This window comes from Pelodiscus sinensis, chromosome 18 (assembly GCF_049634645.1).
Source record: "Pelodiscus sinensis isolate JC-2024 chromosome 18, ASM4963464v1, whole genome shotgun sequence".
NCBI lineage: Eukaryota > Metazoa > Chordata > Testudines > Trionychidae > Pelodiscus > Pelodiscus sinensis.
In genome coordinates, this window is record NC_134728.1 from 20585632 (window position 1) to 20612220 (window position 26589).

The 26589-nt window shown below is 41.9% G+C and overlaps 1 protein-coding gene across 2 annotated transcripts in view; it reads right to left on the bottom strand.

The window, feature by feature from the left end:
• Positions 1 to 26589, bottom strand: part of CSE1L (chromosome segregation 1 like) — a 41094-nt gene that overhangs the window by 11419 nt on the left and 3086 nt on the right. The window contains exons 1-16 of one of the 2 annotated variants that reach the window (XM_014578146.3): positions 23893 to 24032; positions 21483 to 21578; positions 19874 to 20016; positions 13886 to 13987; positions 12259 to 12404; positions 11841 to 11931; positions 11481 to 11588; positions 10214 to 10306; positions 8703 to 8870; positions 8494 to 8623; positions 7713 to 7778; positions 5851 to 6053; positions 4613 to 4697; positions 3865 to 3926; positions 2399 to 2535; positions 2166 to 2269 (exon numbers count right to left, since the gene is read on the bottom strand). In XM_014578146.3, coding sequence (XP_014433632.2) covers positions 2166 to 2269; positions 2399 to 2535; positions 3865 to 3926; positions 4613 to 4697; positions 5851 to 6053; positions 7713 to 7778; positions 8494 to 8623; positions 8703 to 8870; positions 10214 to 10306; positions 11481 to 11588; positions 11841 to 11931; positions 12259 to 12404; positions 13886 to 13987; positions 19874 to 20016; positions 21483 to 21578; positions 23893 to 23917 — 1759 coding nt within the window. In that variant the 5' untranslated portion in view covers positions 23918 to 24032. Of the gene's footprint in view, positions 1 to 2165; positions 2270 to 2398; positions 2536 to 3864; positions 3927 to 4612; positions 4698 to 5850; positions 6054 to 7712; positions 7779 to 8493; positions 8624 to 8702; positions 8871 to 10213; positions 10307 to 11480; positions 11589 to 11840; positions 11932 to 12258; positions 12405 to 13885; positions 13988 to 19873; positions 20017 to 21482; positions 21579 to 23892; positions 24033 to 26589 lie in introns of those variants that run through there. The other variant, XM_075901235.1, reaches the window with a different exon arrangement.

Below are 26589 nucleotides of genomic sequence, written 5' to 3' on the forward strand. Positions count from 1 at the left end.
GCTGGCAAAACCAGCAGTTACTGTAGACAAAGCTTTCGAGCTGTCTGGGGACTGACGGCAGGCAGGGAAGCCAGTCAGTGCCCCACTGGCCGGGAGCTGCTTAGCTAAGTGCATCCTGGCCAGAGCCTGCCTCTGGCACCCCACCACCTCCCGCATCCCAACTCCCTCCCAGATTTTGCACCTCCTCCTACATCCCTCCCCCAGGCCAGAATCTTCTCCTTCACCCATACCCCTTCCTGGACCCTGCTCCCGAATCCCTGCCCCAAGTCACAACCCCCTTCTTCAATTAAACTTCTTTTCAGACCCCACACCCTCTCTTGCATCCCATTCCCCTACTCTAATCTCCCTTCTGCACCCAACCTCCATCCCATAACCTGTACCCCTTTCATAGAAAAGTGTGGCCCTTGACCACTTACCAAAATCCTGGAGTGGCCCCACCTATCAAAAATTATTGCCCATCCCTCATTTACAATCTATAGTCAAGACCAAGACTGGGTCAAAGGATCATTATTCCCATTTTACAGATGGATACAGAGATTATAGGATTTGCTCAATAGAAATCTATGGCAGAGTCAAGAATTAAACAGATCTTCTCAATCTTAGTTCAGTGCATCAGCCACAACAGTGGTTCTCAAGCCACGCCTATCCCTTAGGCCCGTACGCGGTGTGTGCGCAAGTGCGTGCATGTACCTCGCCCCCCCCCCCATGGTCCCTTGTGCTGGACTCGCCCACAGCCTGATGGAGGTGCCAGGCCCTTGGCCACCTTCCTCCCTTTGCCCAGCTCGGGGGACTGGGGATGCTAGGGGAAGCAAGCAGGAGGCTGGCTCGCAGCGCCTCACCTGCCCTGCAAACCACTAGCTGCCACAGCTCTGTCCCTGCAGCTGAGTTTTGTTTACTCCAGCTCCTCTTCCCCGAGGCAGAGCAGCAGCGCTTCCAGAGTTGGATGGACCCAACTGTTGACAGTGAGCTGTGGAAGGACCAGCAGGGGCCCTGGCTGCTGACAAAGGCCCCCTGCGGAGATGTAAGACCTTTCCACCTGCCCCTTGGTCCTGGAGGCGGGTGGGAGCATCCTGACTTCTCATGCTGAAGTTGTTCCTGCCTTCTCTAGGGGCACCAGGTAGGCTGGAGCCACTCTACCCAGTTCATGTGTTGGGCATGCAAGCTGGGGGGACCTTGCTATGTGCATCTCCTTCTCTCTAAGCATGGGGACTAGTGCAGTGAGGTGGGGACAAGGGGATGTCTAACTTGTTTCCCTCTGGGCTACAGGCAAAACAAAAGGCCTAGCTCATGATATTTGCATGATTACATGCCAAATGAAGTTTACATAGGTGTTAATGGCTCAATATAAGAAAGGAAAGGATTCTTTTAATAGAATTTTGGTAGTGTAGTAGATATCTGCAATCTCTGATCCGTTACAACATGTATTGTGTGTGTACTGATGCGATGTAAAATAAGAAGGGACCTCTTAACATTAACTAACATAATAAATATGCAAATATAATGTTACCCGTCTGCCAAAAGTTTGTGAATGGGTTTGTTGGTCTGCAGTATAAAAAAGGTTGGGAACCACTGAGCTGTAAGACAGTACAAGTTGAATCTCTTTAGTCTGACATCATTGGGACCTCACCGATGCCAAACCAGAGAACTTGCCGAACTACGAGGGGTCAATGTTGTCTAGCATCATTTCTAATACTTCCAATACTTACTGGGCTCCTAGGGGTAAATTAGAGCTAACTAACAGCACAGAACATGGAGAGCCAGGACTGGTGGCTGTAGACAAACTTTATGGGACCACAGGAAACTTGGCCACACCCATGGTAAGTGGACATCAAGCTAACTGAAATCAAGTGGACCGCAGATGTTGCCAGACCAAAGAGTGCCAGACTAGAAAGGTTCAACCTATAGTACATTTGAAGCTTGCAGTTAATATATCCCCCTTATAGTCTTAAGAATGAACTACATCCCTCATCTGACACCTTTCTTTATATTTGTCACATATAAGGCTGCAAGAGATACGATTTTTCTCTTGGGTTCCACATTTGGGCCATGGCAACTTTATCTATGTTAAACTATCTACTTTAGAATAAAAACTACATAAATCAGGTATTTCAAAGGCACATAAGGAGTAAAGTCAGTTTCTCAGTGCAAGGTAAGGAGTTTCTTACCTTTCATAATATACTCATTTTCAGATGAGCCAGGAAATGTCAGTGCTTTAAAAAGGTTTGTTAGCAACACTTCTACAAATGGTGCCATTTCTGCAGCTGTAATGCTGTAGATAAAAACACAGTTTTGCAACATTCAATTTTTTATTCAAAACACAATTTCTAAGCAACTTATGATACGCGGACATAAAGAGAAAAAAAATCCCCTAAAATGATTATAAACCCCCCAAACTTACAGGGTAGTATTGTTAGTCCCTCTCATGGTAAACAACCTCTCAAGAGCATGGGCTGCATAAGTATGAACCACAATACTTTCTGCTTGAAGATGATTGATTAAGAGAGGAATAGACACCAGAAGTTGTTCTTTAGGTACCTACAAAAACAGAGTGACATTTATAGAATATTGAAATGGACAATTTAGAATCAGACATCTCTATTTTGAGAAAACATTCACCCTAGAACCTGTTTAACTGGAATAAGGCAAGTTCTTTATGGGACTGGAAGGCAGCTCTAACAGATTATTACAGTAACTAACATTACACTGATATCTACAGGACTACTGCCTTGTTTCTGTCATCACCTATGTATTGTTCCATATCAATATAATGATTTTCTTCAGAGTTTATTATTCAAAGAATCTCTAAGATGCACAATAACTATGTATGGTGACCATTTTAATAGACTGCTCTAGTATTACATCTGAACCTCTGTACTTCCGGGTGTTCCTAAACATGTGGTAGAAAGGGTCCTAGGAGGTGGAGAAAGAAGCAGTTCTGACACTGTTGTTCTTCCTCCCGCCCCGAGCTGGGAGAATGGTGCAGTGCAGCAACACACAACCCCTGAGGCTTTTCCCCATATCCCCCAGAGTGGTGGGGGGCATGGAACCATGTGCGCTCCCAAAAGCAGGGCACAGGTAAGTACTCTACCTCCATCTCCCTCACACTCAGACTCCCTAGCGCCCTCTCTAACCTGGCAAATTCTTTAATCTGGCATATCCTGTTTTCCGGGGTTACCACATTAAACAGGTTCAAGTGTATTTGATTTACTTTAAATACTTTTCTCCCCCATTAATAGAGTGACCTGTAGCTCTTCATGAACAGTGATATTAATTTGATCAGGAATGTTTGTGGAATAAGGTACTACTCAACATGACTAAAGGTAGGAGTATCTTGTCCTCTGATTTGATTAATGGGAGCAGGATTGGGCCCCAAAATACAGTCATATTCCAACAGTAACTGATTATTAACATGTTTATGACACTAATATTCACCTTCAGACTTAATTTATCATGAAACATATGGTATTGAATATCTATTGAAGTAATGTATTATATGATATGTAAAAATGTTTTCTTTAGTCTTAGTAAGTATAAAATGACAGCAAGCTAAATGACATTACAGGTTGAACCTCTCTAGTCCGGCACTTGCTGGTCCAGCAACATCTGTGGTGTCCATTTACCATGGGTGTGGCCAAATTTCCTGCAGTTCCATAAAGTTTGTTTATAGCCATCAGTCTTGGCGTTATTTGGCTCTAATTTGCCCTCAAAGAGCCCCGTAAGTGTGGAAGTGTCGGTAATGCTGCCAGAAAAACACTGACCTCCTGTGGTTTGGCAAATTCTCTGGTTTGGCACCGTTCAGGTCCAGTGGGTGCTGGACTAGAGAGGTTCAAACTGTAGGAATGTAAGATTAAGAGAGCAACTTACTTGGTTCCTGAAAATCATGATATACTTGATACCATCAGCTTTAAGCACAGGAAATTCATTCACTACAAATGAAGGGAATGGCTAGTGAGCTTTTGGATTATTATGTATAGATTTTAACAAAATTATATACACAGAGTAGACAGTGTCTTAAATGATTCTTCATAAGTTAGCTATATAATACCTTTTCAAATTTATAGTTGACACATTGCTGTAGGAGTACTTCCACAGCATGTAGCAGTTATAAGAACATTATGTCTTAGAAGTAAGTATGTTCTTATATCTGGTAAGCTATTCATAGCCCTGATATACAACAATATGACATAGCACTAACCACTGTATGTATGGTAAGCCACAGAATAGATCATGGTAAGCTCATGACAGTTTAAAGAAGTACTTATAAAAAAAAGACAGTTTGTGCACGAATAGTTGACCTCTAATTTCTATGCTGAAGACAGCATTCTATTATGGAGCAAACGGCTTGGCTTACGAATACAAAACACCTCCCACTCTCATCCTCACCAAATACTTCTATAGAATGAGGGGCTGCAGCATAATACAAAACATTCACTCTCCAATAACCAAACTTTAGACTTCACTATCTTACTCAAAAAATGGACGAGTATACCCTGCAGGAAAATCATCAGCATTTTTACTCTGAAAACGTTGTGTATCAATAAAAGTCAATGACCAAAGAGGTTTTAGATATGCTACGCAAGCAACATTATGGCATACATAACCCCGAGCTTACCATTAGCAGACTTTAAGTCAGGTTGAATGTGATTCACAAAAAATTCTGTCAGATTTACAAGTTCGTTGGCTTGTGTTATTCCGTGCTAGAGAAAAGAAAACCAGATAAATGTTTAGAGAGACCAACTCTCATCTATTTTTCTAAGGGTATGTCTACACTACAGCGCTATTTCGAATTAACTTATTTCGAATTAACTAATTCATAAAAGAACTAGACAAATTCATGGAGGTTAGGTTCATCAATGGCTAATGGTCAGGATGGGTAGGAATGGTGTCTCCAGCCTCTGTCTGACTGAGACTGGAAATGAATGACAGGAGAGGGATCAATTGATGATTACCTGTTTTGTTCACTGCCTCTGGGGCATCTGGCATTGGCCACTGTTGGAAGAGAGGATACTGGACAAGATGGACCTTTGGTCTGACCCAGTATGGCTGTTCTTATGTTCTAAGAACTTCTAATTTCTAAGTCTGGCTTTGACAATGACTCCTTCTCTAGGTTTGGGAAAGTCAATTCAACCCACTGCCTCAGTCTTCCCAGAAACTGAACGGAAGGGATGTGTGGATTGGTTAATATATACCAACTCAGTGTGTCAGGTAACAGAAATTTTAAAGTGTTAACCACGATACGAGGTAGGAGAGGTAAGATGGAAGCCACTGTAGATTAATATCCTAGTTGTCCTTATATAGAGGTGAAATCAAATTTCTCTTAAATCATGTGGTGATGTGTTTCATGGCAGTTTTGTAATCCTTGCAAAACTTGTAACACAACTACATAGTGCATCATAATTGAGCACTGCTCTTCAACTGTTCACAACTGGAAAGTACAGGGCAGAATTGGGATTCTTTGGCAGCACAGCAACAGGAAGCTTCCATAACATTTTTCACAAGCTTGATTCCAGACAATTTTATTCATTTCTCATAAGGCCATTCTAATGCATATACTGTGGGCCAAATTTTGATAATTAGTTTTAAATTGATGTGATACCATTCCCTTCAACGAATGTATTGCCAGTCTATAGTATGCAACACACTTAACCCGTGATACATACTAGTTTAGTCTCCTGTGGGCTGTAATACTTGGATCTAATTTTGGTGCTTTGGTTTAGTGTGCAAATGCCAGTAGTGGTAGTAGCCTATGATAAGAAAGGGGTCAGAATCTAGTGGTCACCTCTGGCCTAAAAACCCTATGATGCATGTATGGATACATACTGGTTTAAAATGAAAAACATGTACAAGTACCTTCTGCGTCTGAGCTTTGGATGCCAAAGATGTTACAAGGTAAATGGCTGCATCTTTATGCTTCCAGTTGACAGATGGATTCTTTGCATATTCTTGCAGCATGGAATTAACATAGCCAGAGAAGATCCCTGTTACGGGTCCTTCAAAAAACTTGCATAAGCCTCGTACTAGATCACAAGCTGCTCTGCGTCTGGTATCAATATCTGTATAAAAAAGAAGTAAGATTATTTGGATACGAAAGAATGAATGGATCTAGTTCACATCCCTACCTAATATAGTTTATATCAGAGACTAACATGGCTACCCTTCTATCTGCAAAAACAACGAGACGTCCTGTGGCACCTTAAAAACTAACAGATTTATTTGGGCATAAACTTGCATGGGAAAAAGCCACTTCATCCATGCATCTGATGAAGTGGCTTTTACCTACAAAAGCTTAGGCCTAAATAAAGCTGTTCATATGAACTACCAACTACTATTGTCATATAAAATATTAAACAACATTTTATTTACTGTTACAAACATAAAATGGGTATGTTTAAATCCACGCACAAAATTTGAGTAGACTAACAGTGTGTGTTAGACAATGTTCTAGGATATAGGCAAATATATATAATGCTGGTGATAGCATACACTCCAGATTTTACTACCTAAGGAAAAAATTTGACAGGCATGCAAGGAGTTTTCTTTTTTATCATAATCTTCTCTTTCACTTTTACAAAAAAGTAACTGTCCTAGTAAATTTGCGGGACAATTTTGTAAAATTTTCTTTTTGTTTCTGAAGACGAAATAGGTACACTAGAGTTTATGCTAGATAAACCTGAGAGACAGAAGTAGCTTTTAAAAATGGATTACCAATGTAAGGTTTCCAACTGGATAACATTAATACCAAGTAACAACCCACTTTTCACAATTATTTAAGTAAGATGAGGGAAGTAAGAATCAGATTCAGATGCAACAAGCTGTTTTCCTAGCATCCCAAGTAGCCTCAAAGTTTATATAAGATGTAACCAATTGCTTAAATTCTATTACAGTGATATTGTGACTCTTAAGAAATCTCACTAGTGGTCTGGGTCTGACACAGCTATTCCACCACTGTAAGTTATGTCATAGACAGGGCTCCGACAGACTTCGCCTGGCTCTAGACAAGGCAGATGTGGGGGCTGTCTCTGGGCTCCTGGAAGGGACAGGACCTTGGATAGAAAGGACAGGACTGGGAAATAGCCTCTCCCAGCCAGCACTTCAGCTCTGCCCAGTGAACACCACCTGGGGCTGCAGCAGCTGAGAGACCCAGTCTTTTTTTTTTTTTAAGAAAATAAATTGCTGGGCCCTGGGGCAACTGCACCCTTTGCTTCTGTCAGTGGGCCTGGTCATAAGACTTTAGAATCATCCTGAATAAATGCCAATAGGGGAGGCAACATTGCTTAGAAGATAAGAGCTCAGAAGACCTGGGCTCTATTTCTAGCTCTGCCATGGACCTGTAAGGTGACCTTAGGCAAAACATTTCACCTCTAGGCCATTGACTTTATTTGTAAAACATTTTTAAAATTAATGGATGGAAAGTACTACATATGAGCTAGGTACTAGATATTATTGTGGTACATCTGAAGCATGGCTAATTCCAGGTAAGAGCAGTATTCAAAAATCTGCTGTGTCTCTTTCTTAGTAGTCTAAGAAAAACAAAAGACTTCTTTTTCTTTGGCCAGGCATCTTTCTCTGGATTTGGATAAAGACTCTGATAATTGATTTTAGAAAGAGCTTTCCAAGTGTAGAAATAAAGATCTTTAAGCTTCACTAGACTGCTTCACTTCTTTGGCATTATGTTTAAAAATGTAAAATATTCCAGTATATCAGTGCATTACCAGATCCTTCCAAATCCCTTCTTATATATTCTTCAGAATTATCTTCAAAAGCTTCTTCATCAGCAGCTGCAGAGAAAATAGATCATTAATGAAATTCACTAATGAGAACTCACTTGTTTGGTTGGTTAATGTCAAAAAATTGAGATAAAGCTCAGATGTTGACATAAATTAAGAGAGTCTGAGAAATTAATGGGATTAAGAAATCTTGCCAGCTATTATACAGCATATTGGGCTTGATGCATCACAAGTTGCATGTATGTGCTTTAACAGACAAATGAAACTCCTTTTCTTTCATGCTCATGAGCTGCTGTGTGTTGGATGTAAAAAAGATGGGGCACATTTCAATATATGTATTTGAACCAAGAGGCTTTCAAACTCATGCACTTAAAAAAAATGGAGGGGGAGGGGAGGAAAGAGTTCCAATTGCTGAAATAAATTTTCAGCAAGCATTAGGATCAAAGTGAGTCAGATGAGAAGAACCACAAAAGCATCCCCTGGTTACACTGCTGAATTATTCTGGATGTTTACTCCCATAACTTTAAAATTTCGAAGAGGACTGTTATCATTCCTTCCCAAATTGAAATTTTCATACATGATCATTTCCACAGCAACTCAGACATACATACTATTAGAGAAACTTGATTTGACTCTTGTGCAAGGGTGCATTGGACCCAACCATGAAGCCCTCACATTACTAAACAGATAACAAAACCATCACTATATTCAAAGTTATTCTCTACTGGTCATAAGTGCTACTAATATGCATTACAAAATTAATTACCTCTAAATTCCATGTTTGGAACAATAACTTTTTCACAGATGCTTGTCAGGGTGTTCTGATCTTCAAACAGATGTTTATAATGTGGTCTCTCACAAACTGAGGCCAAAAACTGGATTGCATTGCTTACCAACTAGAATATAAAACAGACCCATTTTTAGCACAACTGAACAGTTAATTTTAAAACTGGATGGAAATATATAATAACTTACCAAGTCATATTTAACTTCCTGGCCTGTTGTGACCAACAAATTCCAGATTGCTGTGACAAAACGAGGCAGGTAAGGCTGGAATTCTTCATCATATTTTTGAGCATACAAAGCAGCATTATCACAAATTTGGGATTTCAACAGCTCCAGTAATCCAGCTTCCTCTTCATCCTCATATAAAACAAAACTAAAAACTCAAACATGCTAATTTCAACATTAATGAACAATTAGCTTCCAAAAAAAAAAAAAGTATTTTTTAAAGTGCTGTTGTATAGGTGTTTTACAGTTCTATGGAAATACAAGAATAAGTGGTCAGTTCTCACAATGGAGAGAAGTAAATAAGAGGATCCCTCAGGAATCTATACAGGGACCTGTGCTGTTTAAACACACTCATAAGTGATCTGGAAGAAGTAGGTTGTGCCCACAGAAGCTCGTAATATCGTCTACATTTTTGTTAGTCTAAGGTGCTGCAGGACTATTTGTTAAGTTTTTTTCCTGGAAAAGAGAGTGAATAGTGAGGGTGCAAAGTTGGCAGACAATATAAAACTACCCAACATAGTCAAGCCCAAAGCAGTCTATGAAAAATTAGAGAGATTTCAAGAAACTAGCCAGCACAATGGCAGACCAAATTCAGTTCTGAAATAAAGTAACTGACATTGGAAAACATGGGATCTAATTCAGCTGTTACCACTCAAGAAAGATCTTAGTGTCATTGAGCAAATGTTTTCAGAGAACTATCAACAATGTGCAAAGCAGGGATGTGAACGACTAATCGCTTTTCCCTACCTTTGCTGACTATCAGAAAAAGAGGATGTGGGAGGGGTGGGAGAGGGAGGGGAGGGAAAGAGGGGAAGAAGACAGGTGGTTCAAAGCGGCAGCACCACGTGGAGCCCTGGGTTACCCGTGGCGAGTAGATTACGACCCGGAAGAGCCGACGCAGAGAGCAGAACAGTGCGAAACCACACGGTTGGCGAGCCCTGTTTCCATCTACTATTCAATTAGTCGATAAGGGCGCTTCCACTTTGAAATGTACAAGAGTCCCCATGGGGACTCTTGTGCATTTCAAAGACTGAAACACTGTGTGGAGCCTGGGACCAGAAAGGGACTCAGATAGAGTCCCCTGATGGCCCCAGGCTCCATGCAGTACTTTTGCTTTGAAATGTACAAGAGCACCAGTAACAGAACTGGAGCCATGTGGCTCTTCATGATAAACAAAGAATTTCAGAAAATGCAGCACCTCTGAAGCATCTGTTCATTTGTGCATGTTCAATGGCAGATACAGATCTGATACACAACTATCCATGCATTTTCATGAGTTACTATTCTGACAATCTGAGCCTAAATGTGTCAAATCATGGGGCTTTCTACTTCCCTTGAGATATGTTCCTTGTTACAAATTCCCATGGCACCCACAGACAAGAAATGATTTTCAGATAACAGCAGGCCTGAATTCTCAGTCACTCCTTCCCACTGCAAACAGATTTGAACAGAGGAAAATTGTATGAATTACTTACATCAGTCTGTAAAAGTTTGTTATCTAAAGTTAAAAGACTATGAAAATTTGTCATCCAGGTTTCCATGTTATCTTCAAAAAACTCAGGGAGATCCTGTGAGGGCAAAAAGTATGAAAAATGCACATTTTAAGTTCATTTATGATTAAACTGGTTTGGTAGCTTTATAGCTACTTGTCCACTTTTCTTTAACACTTTATTTTATCAAAAAAGATGATGGACAAGGACACAGGGAATAGTGCAAGACCCTGAGATAAAGGTTTCATACTATTAGCTTCTATTTCTAGTATTTGTTTGGAAGATTTAACTTCAAGGAATGTTGAGAACCATGAAGGAGGCTAGATTTTCTCTTCTAAAAGATGGGGGGGAGGGGGTGTCTCTATTCACAGTCCTTTTTGTCCTCACTATTCTTGCCCCACTAGGCTCAAGACATAGAAAGGCTCAAGACATACAATCCTATTCTTCAGTCCAAAAGGAGGAAACAGGAGTGGACTCTAGTAGTCTAAAGGGGATGTTTATCATATTTCAAGAGTCTGTGCTAATACAGTTGCTTTACATTGTAGAGAGTCTAAAAGCAGATATGCTTGTTTTATATCTTAGTGATAGAAATGTAGCCGTGTTAGTCTGGTATAGCTGGAACAAAAAACAGGACTATGTAGCACTTTAAAAACTATAAACCATCTTGTTAGTCTTTAAAGTGCTACATAGTCCTGTTTTTATATCTTAGTGATTCTATGGCAATAATAATAGCAAAATTATGCTGCTATCATAACAAAGTTAGTTTTCCCTCTATTATTTGCTACTTTTAGAGTTTAACCAGATCAGGAAGACTACAAATTACAGTAAAACTCCAGTTATCTGGCATCCAGTGGTCCGGCACCACCTGGAACCCGGAAGTGCTCCAGGCAGCTGGACAATTGGAGCTGCTCTGCCCCGGGCTTCCCCGAGTCAGCCGCTGGTCAGTTTCAGCAGCGGCTGACTTGGGGACGCCTGGGGCAGAGCAGCTGGGGTGCTGCCGGGTTGGTCCCCACCCCAGACTTCTCATAGCCCTCCCTTCCGATAGTCCGGCATATCTAATAATCCAGCACCCCCTGGGTCCTAAAGGTGCCGTATTATCGGAAGTTTACTGTAGCTATAGTTTGGCAAACATGTTAGTCAATCCCAGCCTCTGCATAATGCTTTTTACTTTGGCCAAATAATATGCTCCAGAGGGGAACCTAACTAGATTCAGAGCAAACCAAATAACTAGGAATAATAAATAAAGATTCACCTGAAAATTCAAACTGTAGAATAATTTTGCAATCAGAATTAGAGAAGAGAAGAGAACCTTCAAAGCACTGGCATCATTTGCATGCGTACTGCAAAGTTCAATAGTGGCCTAGAAAAAGATCAATAGGAAACATCAACAGAAAAGAATTTATTGCATGTTTTGCAAACACCATGGAAAGTTACAGTTTTATTGTGAGCACATTCCAGAGTTCTGATGACTTCAGTTCTGTCAGTTTAAAATACAGTACGCTTCCAAACAACAATTTCTAAATAACTAGCATTCTATAAGAATTCACAAGTCTATTTAAAGTGTTATATCATCCCTAAAAGAAGCTCAGAACACTTAGAAATAATTCTGTACCTTAAAGAGATTTGTCAAGGGCAATGCAAAGGCATCAAGGACAAGTTTGATTTCTGTCCACAGTTCATTTGATTTAAATTCATGGCGGTACCTGGCAAACAAAGGGAGGGAGAAGAAAAAAAAAATTGGTAAAAGCACTGCATTCCAATTTAATTTCCATATATGATTTATAAGGAACTCTGAACCTTTGAATTCAAGTCAGTTCAAGCAAATGCAAGAATCAAATGCTACCATTAAAACTGTCCATGTAAGGTCTGAAATTCAGTAACCACTTAAATAAAGCTACTAATCATTGTAAAGTCAGAAACTTAAATTAGAAGTCACAAGCGATTAACACCACCATGAAATTCAATTTAATAAGCAGAGGTATGTGTGTTTTTGCAGAAATTCTGGAATCCACACATTGATCCCTTAATACCTTTTAAATAAGGAGTGTGCAGTGCGAAGGACTCCATTAATGACATGGAAATCTCCACTCTGAAAACGATTCACCATTTCAGTCAGCAGGTCTGGCCATTTCTGAGGGAAGTCTTCCCTGCCAATAATGCTAATGGCATCACTTAACTGAAAAGGAAATTTAACCATTACAGGCAGTCCCCGGGTTACATGGATCCAACTTACATCGGATCCCTACTTACAAACGGGGTGAGGCAACCCCGCACTAGCTGCTGCCCCCCTGCAGACCAGGGAGACGCGAAGCTAGCACCCCCCCCCAGCAGACCAGGGAGACGCGGAGCAGCTTTTCTCAGCAGACACCTCAGCTTGAGAATAAAGGACTGAGGGAAGTGAGGTGTGGGAGAATAAAACTGAGCTCTGGAGAAATGTTTGGCTAGAGTTTCCCCTACAATACGTACCAGTTCCGACTTACATACAAATTCAACTTAAGAACAAACCTACAGTCCCTATCTTGTACGTAACCCGGGGACTGCCTGTATATCGTACCATCTCTGGACAGCATAGTGATCATTACTTACATACTACAGTTAGTCCTTGGAGAATTTTAGGCCACTGTTAGTGACTCCTACCCTCCGCCAGAGCCGGGGTCAGCTACTAATACTGGTTGGGCTGGATGGAACTTCCTTTTCTCTTTCAGAGAGCAGCTGGGGCTGGGTTAAACCCACCTCCAGAAACCTTCCTGAGGTGCAGAAAGCTCTGTATCCCACCCTACCCTTCTTATCTCCATTGCCGCTCAGTCCTGGTGGGAGTGGTCATAATGTGAGGAGCTGCTTCGTAATCTGCCCCATGCATTCCGATTCTCCCCTCACCCCACCCATTATCCAGGCCTCTCACACACAGAAACCCCTCTCAACCTCTTGCACCCACACAGTGATCCTCAACTGCATACTGCTAAGTCTTTCCCTCCCAGCATCTGGCCCTCCACTCCTACATTCAGATCATCTCTATGTTCCAAGTGAAGGTAGTTGGGACCTCTCCCCAAGGGTTCCATTCTCCCCTGCATCTAAAAAGCCCTCCCCCAAGAGTCTCTACACATCCAGATTTGCCCCACAGAACCCCTTCACTACACAACTACATTCCTCCACACTAAGCCTCTTTACACTTGAATCCTAGTGAGCTAAACCTGCTTGTCCCACACTTGAATCAGGGAGCAGGGCTAGGCATGCAAAAACTCTGTCCTTACTGCTGCTATCCTGGTGCATATGGCATGAAGGGACAGGATCCTGCAGTATTTCTGGGGCTAGCTCTGCCTCTGGGGCTAGCTCTACCCTTGCACTTTGAATTTTAAATACTGTGCACAGAATTTTCATTTCTGATGCAGAATTCCCTTAGGAATATACAGCGACTGACAGATGGCAAAGATGTAGATGCTCACTTACTTTAGGTTAATCAGATTGAGAGGGATCGTAACTTAAAGAGAAAAACCTGTTTTATCCACTTGTTTTCATTCAAAGAGAGCTGATAGATCCATTGATCTCTGGGAGAGCCCAGAACAGGGCTCTGATCTCCCATCAGGGCTTTTAGTATGCCGAAGGACTCAGTGGAGCAATAAAAAAAAAATCCAACTCACTTCATTTCTTTCATCTTACCTGTTTTTGAATTTGTTCTGGACTGCTAAGCATCAAGTGTATTATGTTGGCTTTAATTGCTATTCTATCTGCTTCACATATTTTGTTTGGTTCATCTTCAATCTACAAGTAAAACATTAGTTAGTTATTAGATGTGTATATTACTCCTTGATACAATGAAAGGAAAAAATATTCCAATATTTTTAGTGTTCTTTATAAGCCAAGTATGTTGCACCACAGTAAGGTAACCCAGGACAGAAAACAATGTTTGGTGACATCTTTATTTTTAACGATACACCTCTGCCTGTGCTGGAACAATAATGGCAATGTCTTCAGATAAACCAAGAAAATTAAATGTTTCTATCAAATTAGGAACTAAACTTTCTCCTTCAGAATTACTGGTTTGAAGAGGCTGACCAACGACCTCAAAACAGACACCTAGAGGTGAACTGAAATTAAATGAAGGTGTGCCTCTGCTGCAGGAGTGAAGTTAACATGGAACCCAGTGAACTTTGAACAATGAATAAGTGATTTCAAAATACTGCCACATATACAATACAAAACATAACAAAATTACTAGAGAGATTTTTTTTCCTAATCTGATTTACAGTTATGATTGATCCCTTTCTGAGCAATAGCAGAACTTAGAGTCCTATGCCTCCCACATTTTTTAAATGTCTTTTCCTGATTTTCCACCTTGGTGAGCACAACTATCATTGTTGTGGCAACTGCCCAGCTCACATCATATGTTGTTATATTATAATCTTATAATAATATATGCTCCAAATATGCTCCTGGCCAGGAGGGGAGTGGATTGGAATTAATGGGCCAGTGGGCAAAAGAAGCTGTGCAAGCACAGCTATGGACCACCCACAGAAACATGGATATCTGTGAGCAGACTGTACAGGGGAGGCAGAAGCCCATGACAGGAATCAGCAGCATCAAAACGTAAAACTGCAGCAGGCATACCAGAAGGCCAAGTAAACCAACAGTCAATCAATTGCCAAACTGCAGACCTGCTCTTTTTACAAAGAGCTGCATGCCATACCTGGTGGAGACTTTACCACCACTCCACGCTCCCCAATGGAAACCAATGAAGAGTCCAAATCACAAGTCCCTGGTATGAACAACAATGATGAGCGTGACAGGGGACATGCAACCAGGTGGTGCTATGCAGTTGTGCCATAAGCCAAAACCGATTTGAGGTTTCACTGCTGTGCTCCCTTCATTTCCCTCGCCCTCAGAAAGCCATGGCTAAAGCTGTGAATGGTGCAGTGCACAATCACTCTGAAGCAGAAATGTCAAATTCTTGAGAACTCCAGTATACTCCACATTCCATGTGGTATCAGCTGCCACATCCCTACCACTTCCCAAAGAGGAACATTAAGGGCAGTCACAATCACAACTTCATATACAACAATCATGGCTCTTACAGGTTCGTGGATATGATGCTAAAAGGAATATGAATGTTCTTTCCACTTCTGTAAGCTCTGTTCCATAAGTCCATTAAGGTTAATGTATTTAGTTTTAATTTGCACGGGATTTTTATAGTGCTTTCATTTACTCAATAAAACAATATTGCTTGGAAAATAATTCATCTTTATTAGTTTCCAACATATGCTGCATTATGCCTAATAGTACTGAAAACACTCCTTTAGCTGCACAGTAAAACAACAACTAGGGATGTTAAAATGTGTTTATTTTAGTAAATGTGTAACTGCTGAAATAAACACGTGGGGGGAGGTAACAGAAGCAGGAATGCGGGGGAGGGGAGGGAGGAGAAAGTTGGAAGTAACGGTGAAGATTAATGAATGAGCCCAGCCTCATTGGTTAACTGTTTACACATATAGGGCTCGTCTACACTGGCCCCTTTTCCGGAAGGGGCATGTAAATTTCACCAGTCGTAGTAGGGAAATGCGCGGGGGATTTAAATATCCCCCGCGGCATTTAAATAAAAATGTCCGCCGCTTTTTTCCGGCTTTTAAAAAAGCCGGAAAAGAGCGTCTACACTGGCCCCGATCCTCCGGAAAAAGCGCCCTTTTCCGGAGGCTCTTATTCCTACTTTGAAGCGCCCTACTTTGAAGTAGGAATAAGAGCCTCCGGAAAAGGGTGCTTTTTCCGGAGGATCGGGGCCAGTGTAGACGCTCTTTTCCGGCTTTTTTAAAAGCCGGAAAAAAGCAGCGGACATTTTTATTTAAATCCCCCGCGCATTTCCCTACTACGACTGGTGAAATTTACATGCCCCTTCCGGAAAAGGGGCCAGTGTAGACGTAGCCATACACTGTTATATCCCTATTGCAACACAATTCATAGAACTGGTGAATAAAGTGTAATCAGAAATGCACCAAACACCACACAATTCATAACAAGCCCCAAGCCACAGGACCAGATAGAGCACAGCACAACACATTACTGTAACTCGCTGTTAAAATGCTCTTTCAACGTCTCCTTGAACCATACAAGTCCATGCTGAGATATTGTAATAGCTCTTACATCTAGCTGTTCAAACTCAGTGGAAAACTAATGCACCTCTGCCCTCTACCCCAGAAGCTAAAATTCCTACTTCACTTTACAGATATTACACAGGACAAGGAGTGAGGATCATTAGGACATTTTTCCGACTGAGATTCAATTTTTTGAATAAAACATCAGCACCCTTTAGTCTTCCAAGAGCATATTCATTCAACTGCCATTCCAACTGCTGAGCCAAAAGCTGAATCTTTTCTTGGTGCTGTTGAGATGGCCAGTACACATTTCCATGAACCAGGAGAGTAAAGAATAGGCTGGGTAGGGATGTAAAATTTTGATTTGGCTAATTGAATAATTGACACTTCACAGGCAGAAGCGCTGCGGGGAACACAGGGCCAGCAGGGGACTTGAGCAGTCCTTTGCTGGCCCCGTGCTCCCCGCAGCATTTCAAAGCGACAGCACTGCATGGAGCCTAGGGTCAGCCTCCACATGGCGTTTCAAAGCGCCAGCACCCCCTGGAGCCGGGGGTCAGCAGGGGAGTCCCAGCTGACCCCGGGGCTACAGGTAGTGCTGCTGCTTTGAAGCAACCCTTCCTTTCCCCCCACCTTGCTGCCTCTTTCTGATAGAGGCAGCAAGGGTGGAAGCAACTAGTCAACTAGCCTGTTGACTATCCGATAAGCATTTGCTTATCGGATAGTCGACTAGTCATTCACATCCCTAAGGCTGGGTCTTTCAGGATCTGTGTTAGCATTTCAACATCCCCAGTGGTAAATTAGGAAGGATTCCCTGCTTGTAGCTTTCTGAACAGTCCTATGTTCTTAAACATGCATATCATGCACCTTCTCTCACCAGGTAACACTGATTTTGGTGCAGTGTCCCTGGTGATCTGCCAGCTCTTGTATAACCTTTGAAAAGTAGCCCTCTCTCATGATGTACTCTGTGGCAAAGTGGTCTGGTGCCAAAATAGATGCATATAATCTGTTGTTCTACTGCAGATCAAACATCCACTGCAAATCCATGCATTGTGTCTTGTGCAATGTTTAGTTACAATCCTGTGTAGCAGATTAATGGCCCTGCATACTTCCATGACAACAGTCCCCACTATGCATTTTCCAACTCGAAAATGACTTTGCAATGACAGCAGCAATCTGGCATTGCAACTTTCCACAGCTTGATCACTACTCATTTCCCCACTGTCAGTGCAGCTCTCAATCACATGTCACTAATGGAAGGCTGGGGGCAAGCTTGGTACACTGGGCCAGGAATATGGCCTTGCACATGAGCACATTCTGGATCCACTGCTCATGATCCTAAGCCTGCATTACTATGCCAACCCAACAGACAGTCCTAGTTTCTAAGGGCCAAAACCAGTGCTCCACCACTTGCAGCTGTTTCACGTAGACCAACAAAAATCTTGAACTACTTATTATATCCCACAGCAATTTACTCTTCACAAAGTCATGTTCTTCACAGCTCTCCAAATACCAGAGGATTGTGTATCCTGTGCCTGCAATATTCATGACAATTGTTCAGAGCTGTGTATTGCTCCAAGCTTGTCCGAGATGGTGGACAGCAACAAGTTCCACATGGGTTCACAGGACTTTCAAAACAGGCATGAAAACTATGGGATAGAGATGACAGTATACGGTAGTTGAGAACTTGAAAGCTGCAATCCCAATCACCACTGAACAACTCATTTACACCCCACCATGTCAAAACTTCACAAAACAAAGTGCACTGAGTGGTGGAAAGTTGCACACTGGACAGTGTACTACTCTGTTACTCAAAACAAGCATTCCTGGCATACGGTAAGTGCTGACACAAGAAGCCAAGTTTGCACGTGCACAAGAGGTAACTTTACGCAAACATAACGTGTGCTGGTAAAAGTTTATAGCAAAGATGTGACTTATGTGTTTGATAAACTATGTGCCCTTTTTTTCCCTCCCCCAGCCCTTGAGCTTTATACCTGGGAGATGCCTAGCCCAAGATTGCCACATGGCCCAGAAAGGTGAACCTGGGCACATACTCTGTACAGCTGTTCTGCAAAACAAGAGATATGCCACATTTCAACTGCCAAAGTGAGTGCTTGAACCCTCGTGGCAACCTTAATGATACTTTGGATCCACATGACATCTTTATCCTGTGTGCTTGTACTAATGAGCAAACCATTGGCACCTTTTGCTGTAACTGAATGCTAGGTACAACTTATAACAACAGCAAATAAAATATTACATACAGAAGTGTGATTTGACAGTGTCCAGTTAAATTATAGTAAGACAGACACCAAAGGCCTCAAAAGTTTAGATCACTAACACAGTCATCACATTTGTAACAGAAAATTCACATTCTGATTTAACAAATAGTTTGCATTACTCCTAAAGCATTTTTCCAGCATTTTAAAATGTATATGGTGATGCTCTTTAAAGGCACAAATGGCATCTAACTAGGGATGTTAAATAGAATAATTGAATAGTCGTGTAACCGCACAAAATATTATTGGTTACATGACTATTCAATAGTCCCTGGGAGCAGGGCTGAGGGCCAGTATACTCCTGGCCCCTCTCCCAGGGAGCCTCCTGCCACTCCATACTGCTGCCTCTCCATCAGAGGCAGCAGTGCAGGGTGACAGGTGGGAGCCAGCTGTGAGGAAGTGGGAGGGGGGAGGGCAGATCCGGTGCTTGTGGGGAGCCAGCTTAAAGCTCATGGGGAGCCTGATACAGAAACAGTAGGGGAGGAGAGAAGAAAATGCATGTAGTCAACAGAATTAACCAATAAGGCTAGGCTTATCAGTTAATCATGTAGTCTTCTACACGTTGACATCCCCAAAATCTAACTCCCTTTATCTTTGTTGGGAATTCAGTATTTAGTTGCCACATGTACCTACAAAAATATCCACAAATTGTCAAGACTGATATGCCCCAAATGTAGTTGTTTTATCCCATAAGTTAATTTCACTACAGCTGAATATCATGAACAAAGAATGTTCTAGGATTTCTCAAATAAGAACTTTAAATTTCAACAACGCCATGAGAGACTAAAACAATATAATGCCCAAGTGTAAACAGTCTTTAAATCAGTTTATCTTAAGTCCGTTACAACTTGACCTAAACAAACTGATTTTTAAAGTGTCTTCATACAAAATTTGTATTGATTTATCTAAAATGTTTTTTTGAAATATCACATCTTGAGTTGAAATGAAGCAACTTTCTGTTAGATCAAACTTGCACTACTATCTTCTGCATTTTTACAGAAACTTGAATGATAAATGTTATATTCTTTCTTCATCATTTCACTATTAAGCTGTATTCTTAAGATCCAGCAAAGATGTGAAATTAGCAAGAATCCTACCATCTTTTAGGCACCAAGAACCCAAATATTGTCAATTCCTATCCTGCCAATAAGTCAAGAGCCGTATTTGTTTTTTGAACGATTCATCTACCATCTCTCAAAGCACAGATATGCAAACGGTCTCTATGATTATTGTTCACATAAGAGTAGTTTACTGCACATTTTATCACAACTATTCACCAAAATACCTACAATTCTCCAGTTTCTTTTAATATAATTCTTGAAAGTTACAGAGGCGCAGACTTTGATGACGTTATCTTGCGACTTCTCCAGCAGCGTTAAGAGTAACAATGGGTAATTCTGGTTTCCTTCAACTGATTCAAGAAACTTCTCCGCTGTAAGATAATATGCTAAATTTAACAAAAAATGTATTCACTTTTACAGTGTCCTATCATTCTTCAACACCAATACAAAACAAGGCCCCATTTAGTAATTAGACTAAGGATGTTAACTATCGAGTAATTTACTAGTTGAGTAGTTGATGGAATTTCCATCGACTAATCAACTAGTCGATAGGCACTTCCACAGTCCTCCTTTGAAATGTACAAGAGCCCCCACTGGAATGACACGTGCAGCCCAGGGCCAGCAGGAAGCCCATGGAGGCTCTTGTGCATTTGAAAGCAGAAGCATCCACGTGGAGCCCAGAGTCAGTGGAACTTCCTGCTGGCCTTAGGCTGCATGCGGGCATGCCAGCTTTGAGATGTACAGGAGTCTCCAGTGGAGGCTCTTGTGCACTTCAAAATGGAAGCACCCTCATGGAGCCTGGGGTCAGTAGGAGACTGAGTCCCCCGCTTACCCCAGGCTCCATGAGGGTGCTTCTGCTTTGAAATGCCATGCGGAGCCTGGGGTTAGCTGGGGACTCCCCAAGCTGACCCCGGTCTCTGTGTGGCACTCCTTGGAACTTGGGATCAGCTGGGGACTCCCCACCTGACCCTGGGCTCTGCGCGCTTTGAAATGGGAGGTCCCCAGCTGATCCCGGACTCTGTCAGCATTTCAGAGGGGTAGCGTCGCATGGAGCCCAGGGTCAACTGTGCAACACTGCCCCTCTGAAATGCTGCCACAGCATTTCAAAGCAGCAGCACTGCACTGAGCCCATACCCAGCTCTTCCCCACCCACTTTGCTGCCACTATCTGAAGTACCCTCTCTTTGAAGGGTACCTTCTCCCCCCTTCACTTTGATGCCTCAATCTGATAGAGGCAGCAAGGGGGGAGGGAAAGCAACTAGTCAACTCGACCATCCGATAAGCATTTGCTCATTGGATAGTCGACTAGTCCTTAACCTTAAATTAGATTAACATTTCATGAGAGTCTCAAGAAAATAAGTATGTAAATAGATGCATTTCAACAAAAATTGACAAATATTTAAAACCTGTGGTGCTAATGTGTTTCTACCACAAATAAAAGCTTTTAATGCAGAGCAGGCTGTGGAAATATTTCATCTTCACCATTTCTAAAAAACAATGATCCACACACAGCAAATTCTGGATTATTTTGAATTAGTATTAACCATGCTTGAGAACAGCATTGCTTCTTTATACTGACAACCGTATTTAGATAAAAGAATATGAAATTAAGAAGGGAAATGGAAGAGAAGGAAAAAGAGAAGAGTTAGATAGCTTTTATTTACACATTTTGTCACAGGGTTACTTCAGAGACTCAACTGCTTTAGAAACTAATCAAAAATAGTTTAAGATAGGAAAAAGATCACATTTAACAAACTTCAGTGGCAGTTCAGGCAGACAGAAGAGCTGAACAAACACTATGCTTTTAAGCCAAGAGCTATGCATTTTAACTGTTTTACCTGGACGCCGTATAGAAGGATCTGGATCTAGTGTCTTCTTTAGGTATTCTGTTAAAGTCTGTAAATTGGCATCACTGAGTTCCATAACTGCAAAACCTAAAGATGCATAATATATTTGGTTAAGAATTCAGAGTAAAAAATACTTCCCATGCAATCTGTTTACCAGCCAGATATGAAGTGTATGAAATTATTTAGGATTTACATTTTCATTTGAAATTTCAGAAAGTGAATTCATAGCCTGTATTATATCCATGCAAAACTGATGTGAAAATGTCATACTTTTTGCTTTAGATGTATATTTATTTTCACAATTATGCAGGACTGCCAACAGCTATTTTATGAGTTAGGCCTGAGCACCTAGAGAATTCCAAGCAGAACAGTTAAGTTCTCTGGAAAACTAACTCTTGCTTAAAGCCACATTACGAGCATTAACTTTTGTAAAGAGCTTCCAGTATAAAATACTCTAGGAACAGAAACCTCCTTCAAGCCAAAGCCAAGCTATGCTACTCTTCCTCTCCCCATATTATTTTACACAGATTTCCAGGTTCACCTCATTGATCTGATACCTTCACACCTTAGTTGAGATCATACAAGTGACAACTGTCACTCAAAGTCAAGACACATTTCAGTTTTTGTACCAGCTCTTCCCCCCACTCCTACTTTTCCCAGGTTGGTCTGTTTGTACCTCTAAAGAGCATCAACATATACACTATAAAATGCTGGAAAAATGCTTTAGAAGTAATGCAAACTATCTGTTAAATCAGAATATGAATTTTCTATTACAAATGTGATGACTTTATTAGTGATGTAAACTATTTAGGTCTTTGGTGTATGTGAGAGAACACTGCATGTTGTAAAGGCATACCCTCCTGCCCCTAAACAGAAAGGTTAGAGGCATCACTTTTCCCTGAAGTATTTAGTTGACCTGACTATAATCACATTCATTAGCTCATATTAGCTAACAAAATCCTCTTAAAAGGTGATATCCAATATGGGTGTGTCTACACAACACAGTTATTTCGAAATAACTAATGTTATTTCGAAATAATGCGAGCATCTACACAGCAATTCAATTATTTCAAAATAATTTCAAAATAATGGCTGGCTCATTTCACAAGGAATAATGCTTATTCTGTAATAGCTATTTCAGAATAGCAGTAGTTTGGATGCTTCACTGCTGCTATTTCAAAATAGTTCCTCCCCAAGGCCTTTCAAAGTAATTACTTCCAAGTGCCTTCTCAGGCTATAAATTGAAGTAGCACATCCACATTAGGGAAGCCTGCCTTGGACTAGTTTTGAGGCTTCCCTGTGGTGTAGACGTGCTATTTTGAAATAAGCTATTTTGGAAAAAAAATTCAGAAATAGCTTATTTTGAAATAAGCATGCTCTGTAGACATAGCTCGTAAACTTGCGTAGGGTATGTGGTAAAATGACTTCATCGACCATTACCATGGTAAAACAAATATTTGATCTGTCCATAATGAAATATTGCTCACTCCAGGAAGGTATAATTTTGCAAGGCCAGGAAATCAACCAATACATAAGTCATTCAGTTAATCTTTTCAGCCTGAATGAAAATCAGTGCTCATGAAACAAATGGACCAAGTATTGGCTTGGAAAGCCTGGCCTAGAAAAGCAGCTGTTTAATATAGGTATTAGGGATGTTAACAGGTGGGTAGTTCGCTAATTGGGTATTTGATAGAATTTTTATCAACTATACAATTAGTCGATAAGGGAGAAAGCACTCAGTCCCAGCTTTTACAAAGCCTGGGAGATACCCCTCTGTGGTTCTGCAGTTTAAATGTAGTAGGAGCTGGGCTATCTACCTTACTGGCTTTTACTACATTTAAACTGTAAAGCCGCAGAGGGAGGAGCTCCCAGACCCAGAGTGAACTGGGTCTGAGCCCAGCTTGCTCAGTCCCTACTCACACTGGGTCCAGCAGCCCGTCCGCAGGGGGTCCCAGCGGGGAGCTGGGACCTCCTGCAGACAGTGGCTGCTGCTGCCAGAGCAATCTCTGCCTGCAGCAAGCTTGGGCTTGCCACGGGCAGAAGCTACTTCATAGCAGCCCCTGACACCTCTCTGCACTGCTGCCTCTGATGGAGACAGCAGTGCAGGGGGCAAAGGGGGAGATGGCGCCTCAGAGATAGTGCTGGTGGGGAGCTTTTAAGCCCACTCCCCCAAGCACCGACTTCTGCTCCCCCACATTGCTGCCTCTAATACAGAGGCAGCAGGTGGGGGGATGCGAGTAATCGATGTGACTAACCGATAAGCCCAGGCTTATCGATTAGTTGACTATTCACTTACATCCCTAATAGATATATTGACATACTCTACCCTAATCAAACTTGTGTCACTTGTGAATTATGCAGACTTGAAAACATTCCTGCAATGATAAGAAACAAAACATACCAGTGCTCCTTTCCCATAATCCCATGGTTAATGGGAATTATAGTAGCTACAAGAATGTTGCTGGTTTTTCATCTTTACACAAAGTTTTCTCTATTTCACACTCCACCTCTCATCTACGGCCTTCATCCTTTTTTGATACAACCAGGAAATAAAAGACATTTTAGCCAAAGCTATGTTAGCTACTGAATTAAGTTTTTATTCCCACCAGTCTCAACCTACTTGTATGCTTTTCAGAGATTTTCTTCCCTGGGAAATTGTCATTGAAACAACTTTGAATTCGGATGACTATGATTTCCTTCTCCGATCTCAGAGCACGAGTTGTGAATTTCAGAGCCCTTTCAGTTGCATCTGGCATTTCAGCCAGTTCGCCAAACCACTCTTATTTCCACAAAGACAGAATGGGCTTTTCTCCTTTAAGAGCTTATTATAAAATAACAGAAAAACCTCAAAAAGAATGAAATTTAAGTCTATCTTCACAGTCCCATTTCAGATTTTGGATTAAATCTTTTTTAGCCTACATTAATTTCAATGGGATTATTTATGGGCCCATACCTGAAAGGAAAATGATTTAATTCACATTAACATTATGAACAATTGGTTGCGGGGCTATATTGCTATGTATCAGAGACGGATGTAACAGTGTAGTCGATTAACCGATAAAAATATTGGTTAATGTGATAGACTACACACATTCTCCCTCCACCCTCATTGCAGTAAATTCTTTAGCAGCCCGGGCAGCAGCCTGGCTCAATCCTGGCTCATGCCGGGACCTACCCCCACTGCAACTTCATTTAAAATGTATTGGGAGTCAGGCGGGCAGGCAGCCTGGCTCAGTTCCGGCTCATGCCAGGTCCAGGAACTCAGATCCCCTTCTTTCCCCAGACAGGGGCTGCCACCACTGTATCAAAGGCAGCAATGAGGGGTGACAGCCAGTTCGCAAAAGGAGCTAGTTTTAAAACTGGCTCCCTTCATGGACCAGCTCCCACCAGGCACTCCACTCTGCTGATACAAAGGCAGCAGCGCAGAGTGGCAAGGGGCTCCTCATGAGTGGGGCTGGAACGCACTGGCTGCCGGCCCCACCCCTGGGGTCTATAGAATAGCTGAGTAACCAATAAGAATTCATGAGGTTAATTGACAATTCCATTAACCAACATTTAACATCCCTAGAATGAGAAAGACATCATAATGCATCTTCCTTAACAGACCACAGTTTAATCTAGAGAGAGTAAAAATTTTTTTGAGCTGACCCAGGCAAGTGTCTATGCTGACAGACACTAACATAATTCACATATTAAGGAGGAAGACACAGTCACTGAAGGCAAGAATTACTATGTCAGCAGTGCAGTGCAGAAAAGAAAAATTCATTGCTCCTCCAATCCACTTGCATGGAATACTATAAAGAACTTTTCAAAACACTGAATGTCTGCTCTAAATCATTACATCACTTATCAGGCATGAGTTTCACGCCGAGGAATACTTATTTCCATAACTCAGTTAAAATATAGTAGGCAGAATATCTGACTGACTAAACCATGATTAGGGATGTTAAAAATCATGTAAAAAGATAATCATGTAAGTGCCGAGAATTTCAGCAGTTACATGCTTACCTGTGCTGTGGGCTCTGCAGTATAAAGCTTAGCAGGGGTGGGGAGAGCAGGAGCCGGTGCTGAGGGGGAGGTGGGAGGGGGGCGGGAAGAGAGCAGGCTTAAAAGCTGGTTCCCCCCAGCACCAACTCTATGGTGCCATCTACCCCCTCTGAGGCCTCTATCAGAGGCAGCAGTTGGGGGTGGAGGGCAGGGGAAGCTGCCAGAAAACAGCCCCTGTCTGTGGGGAGACCTGCTTCACATCCTATGGACAGAAACTGCTGTTACCTTGCGCTACTGCCTCTTTATCAGCACAGGGTGGCAGTCAGCCAGTCCTCAATGGGAGCTGTTTTTTAAACCATTAAAATTGAATGCAGTTACCCAATAGCTAACATCCCTAACTCAAACATCCCTACCACAATACCTTGGAAACAAGTATTTGCTAGGATTTTACCTGAAGCAAGACAAAATGAGGGCAGAGTCAAGGGACAGAAAGAAGTGCAGCGTGCTATGATTCACCATTAGAAAGATCTATCTTTCCTGCAAACCAATATCCCACAATACCCACTTTCAGAGGGTGATGGAAGGGGTTTTACTATCAGTGTTGTAAATCCACCTCCTTGAAAAGTGGTAAACTAGGTTCACAGAAGAATATTTCCATTATTCTAGCCATATGTACACCACGGTTACGCTGACCATACGTCCCGGTTTTTCTGGGACAGTCCCGAATTTAAATGCTCTGTCCCAGTGTCCCTATCATGTGGGAAATGTCCTGGAAAACCCAGTCAGATCATCCTAGAAACTGCACTGTCATTTCCCTCCCACGCTGGGACAGCCTCGCAGACACTAGCATGGTGCAGTAGCAACATGCCCTCCCCCAGCACTTAGGCGGCTCCTGGGTGCTTTGCCAGCCACAACCAGGGCAGCTTCCGGTGGCGCACAGTTTCTGGATTGGGCTTGGTCACAAGCTGGAGACCGGAGCATTCTTCGAGCTCCAGTGCAGTGCACGATGATGCCTGGCAACCCCATGCCAGTCCCTCCCTCCCCCCGCATGCTCCCATCTCAGGATGCTTCTGCCTCCTCCTCCATCTCCAGTCTGCCGCTTGTTCTTTGT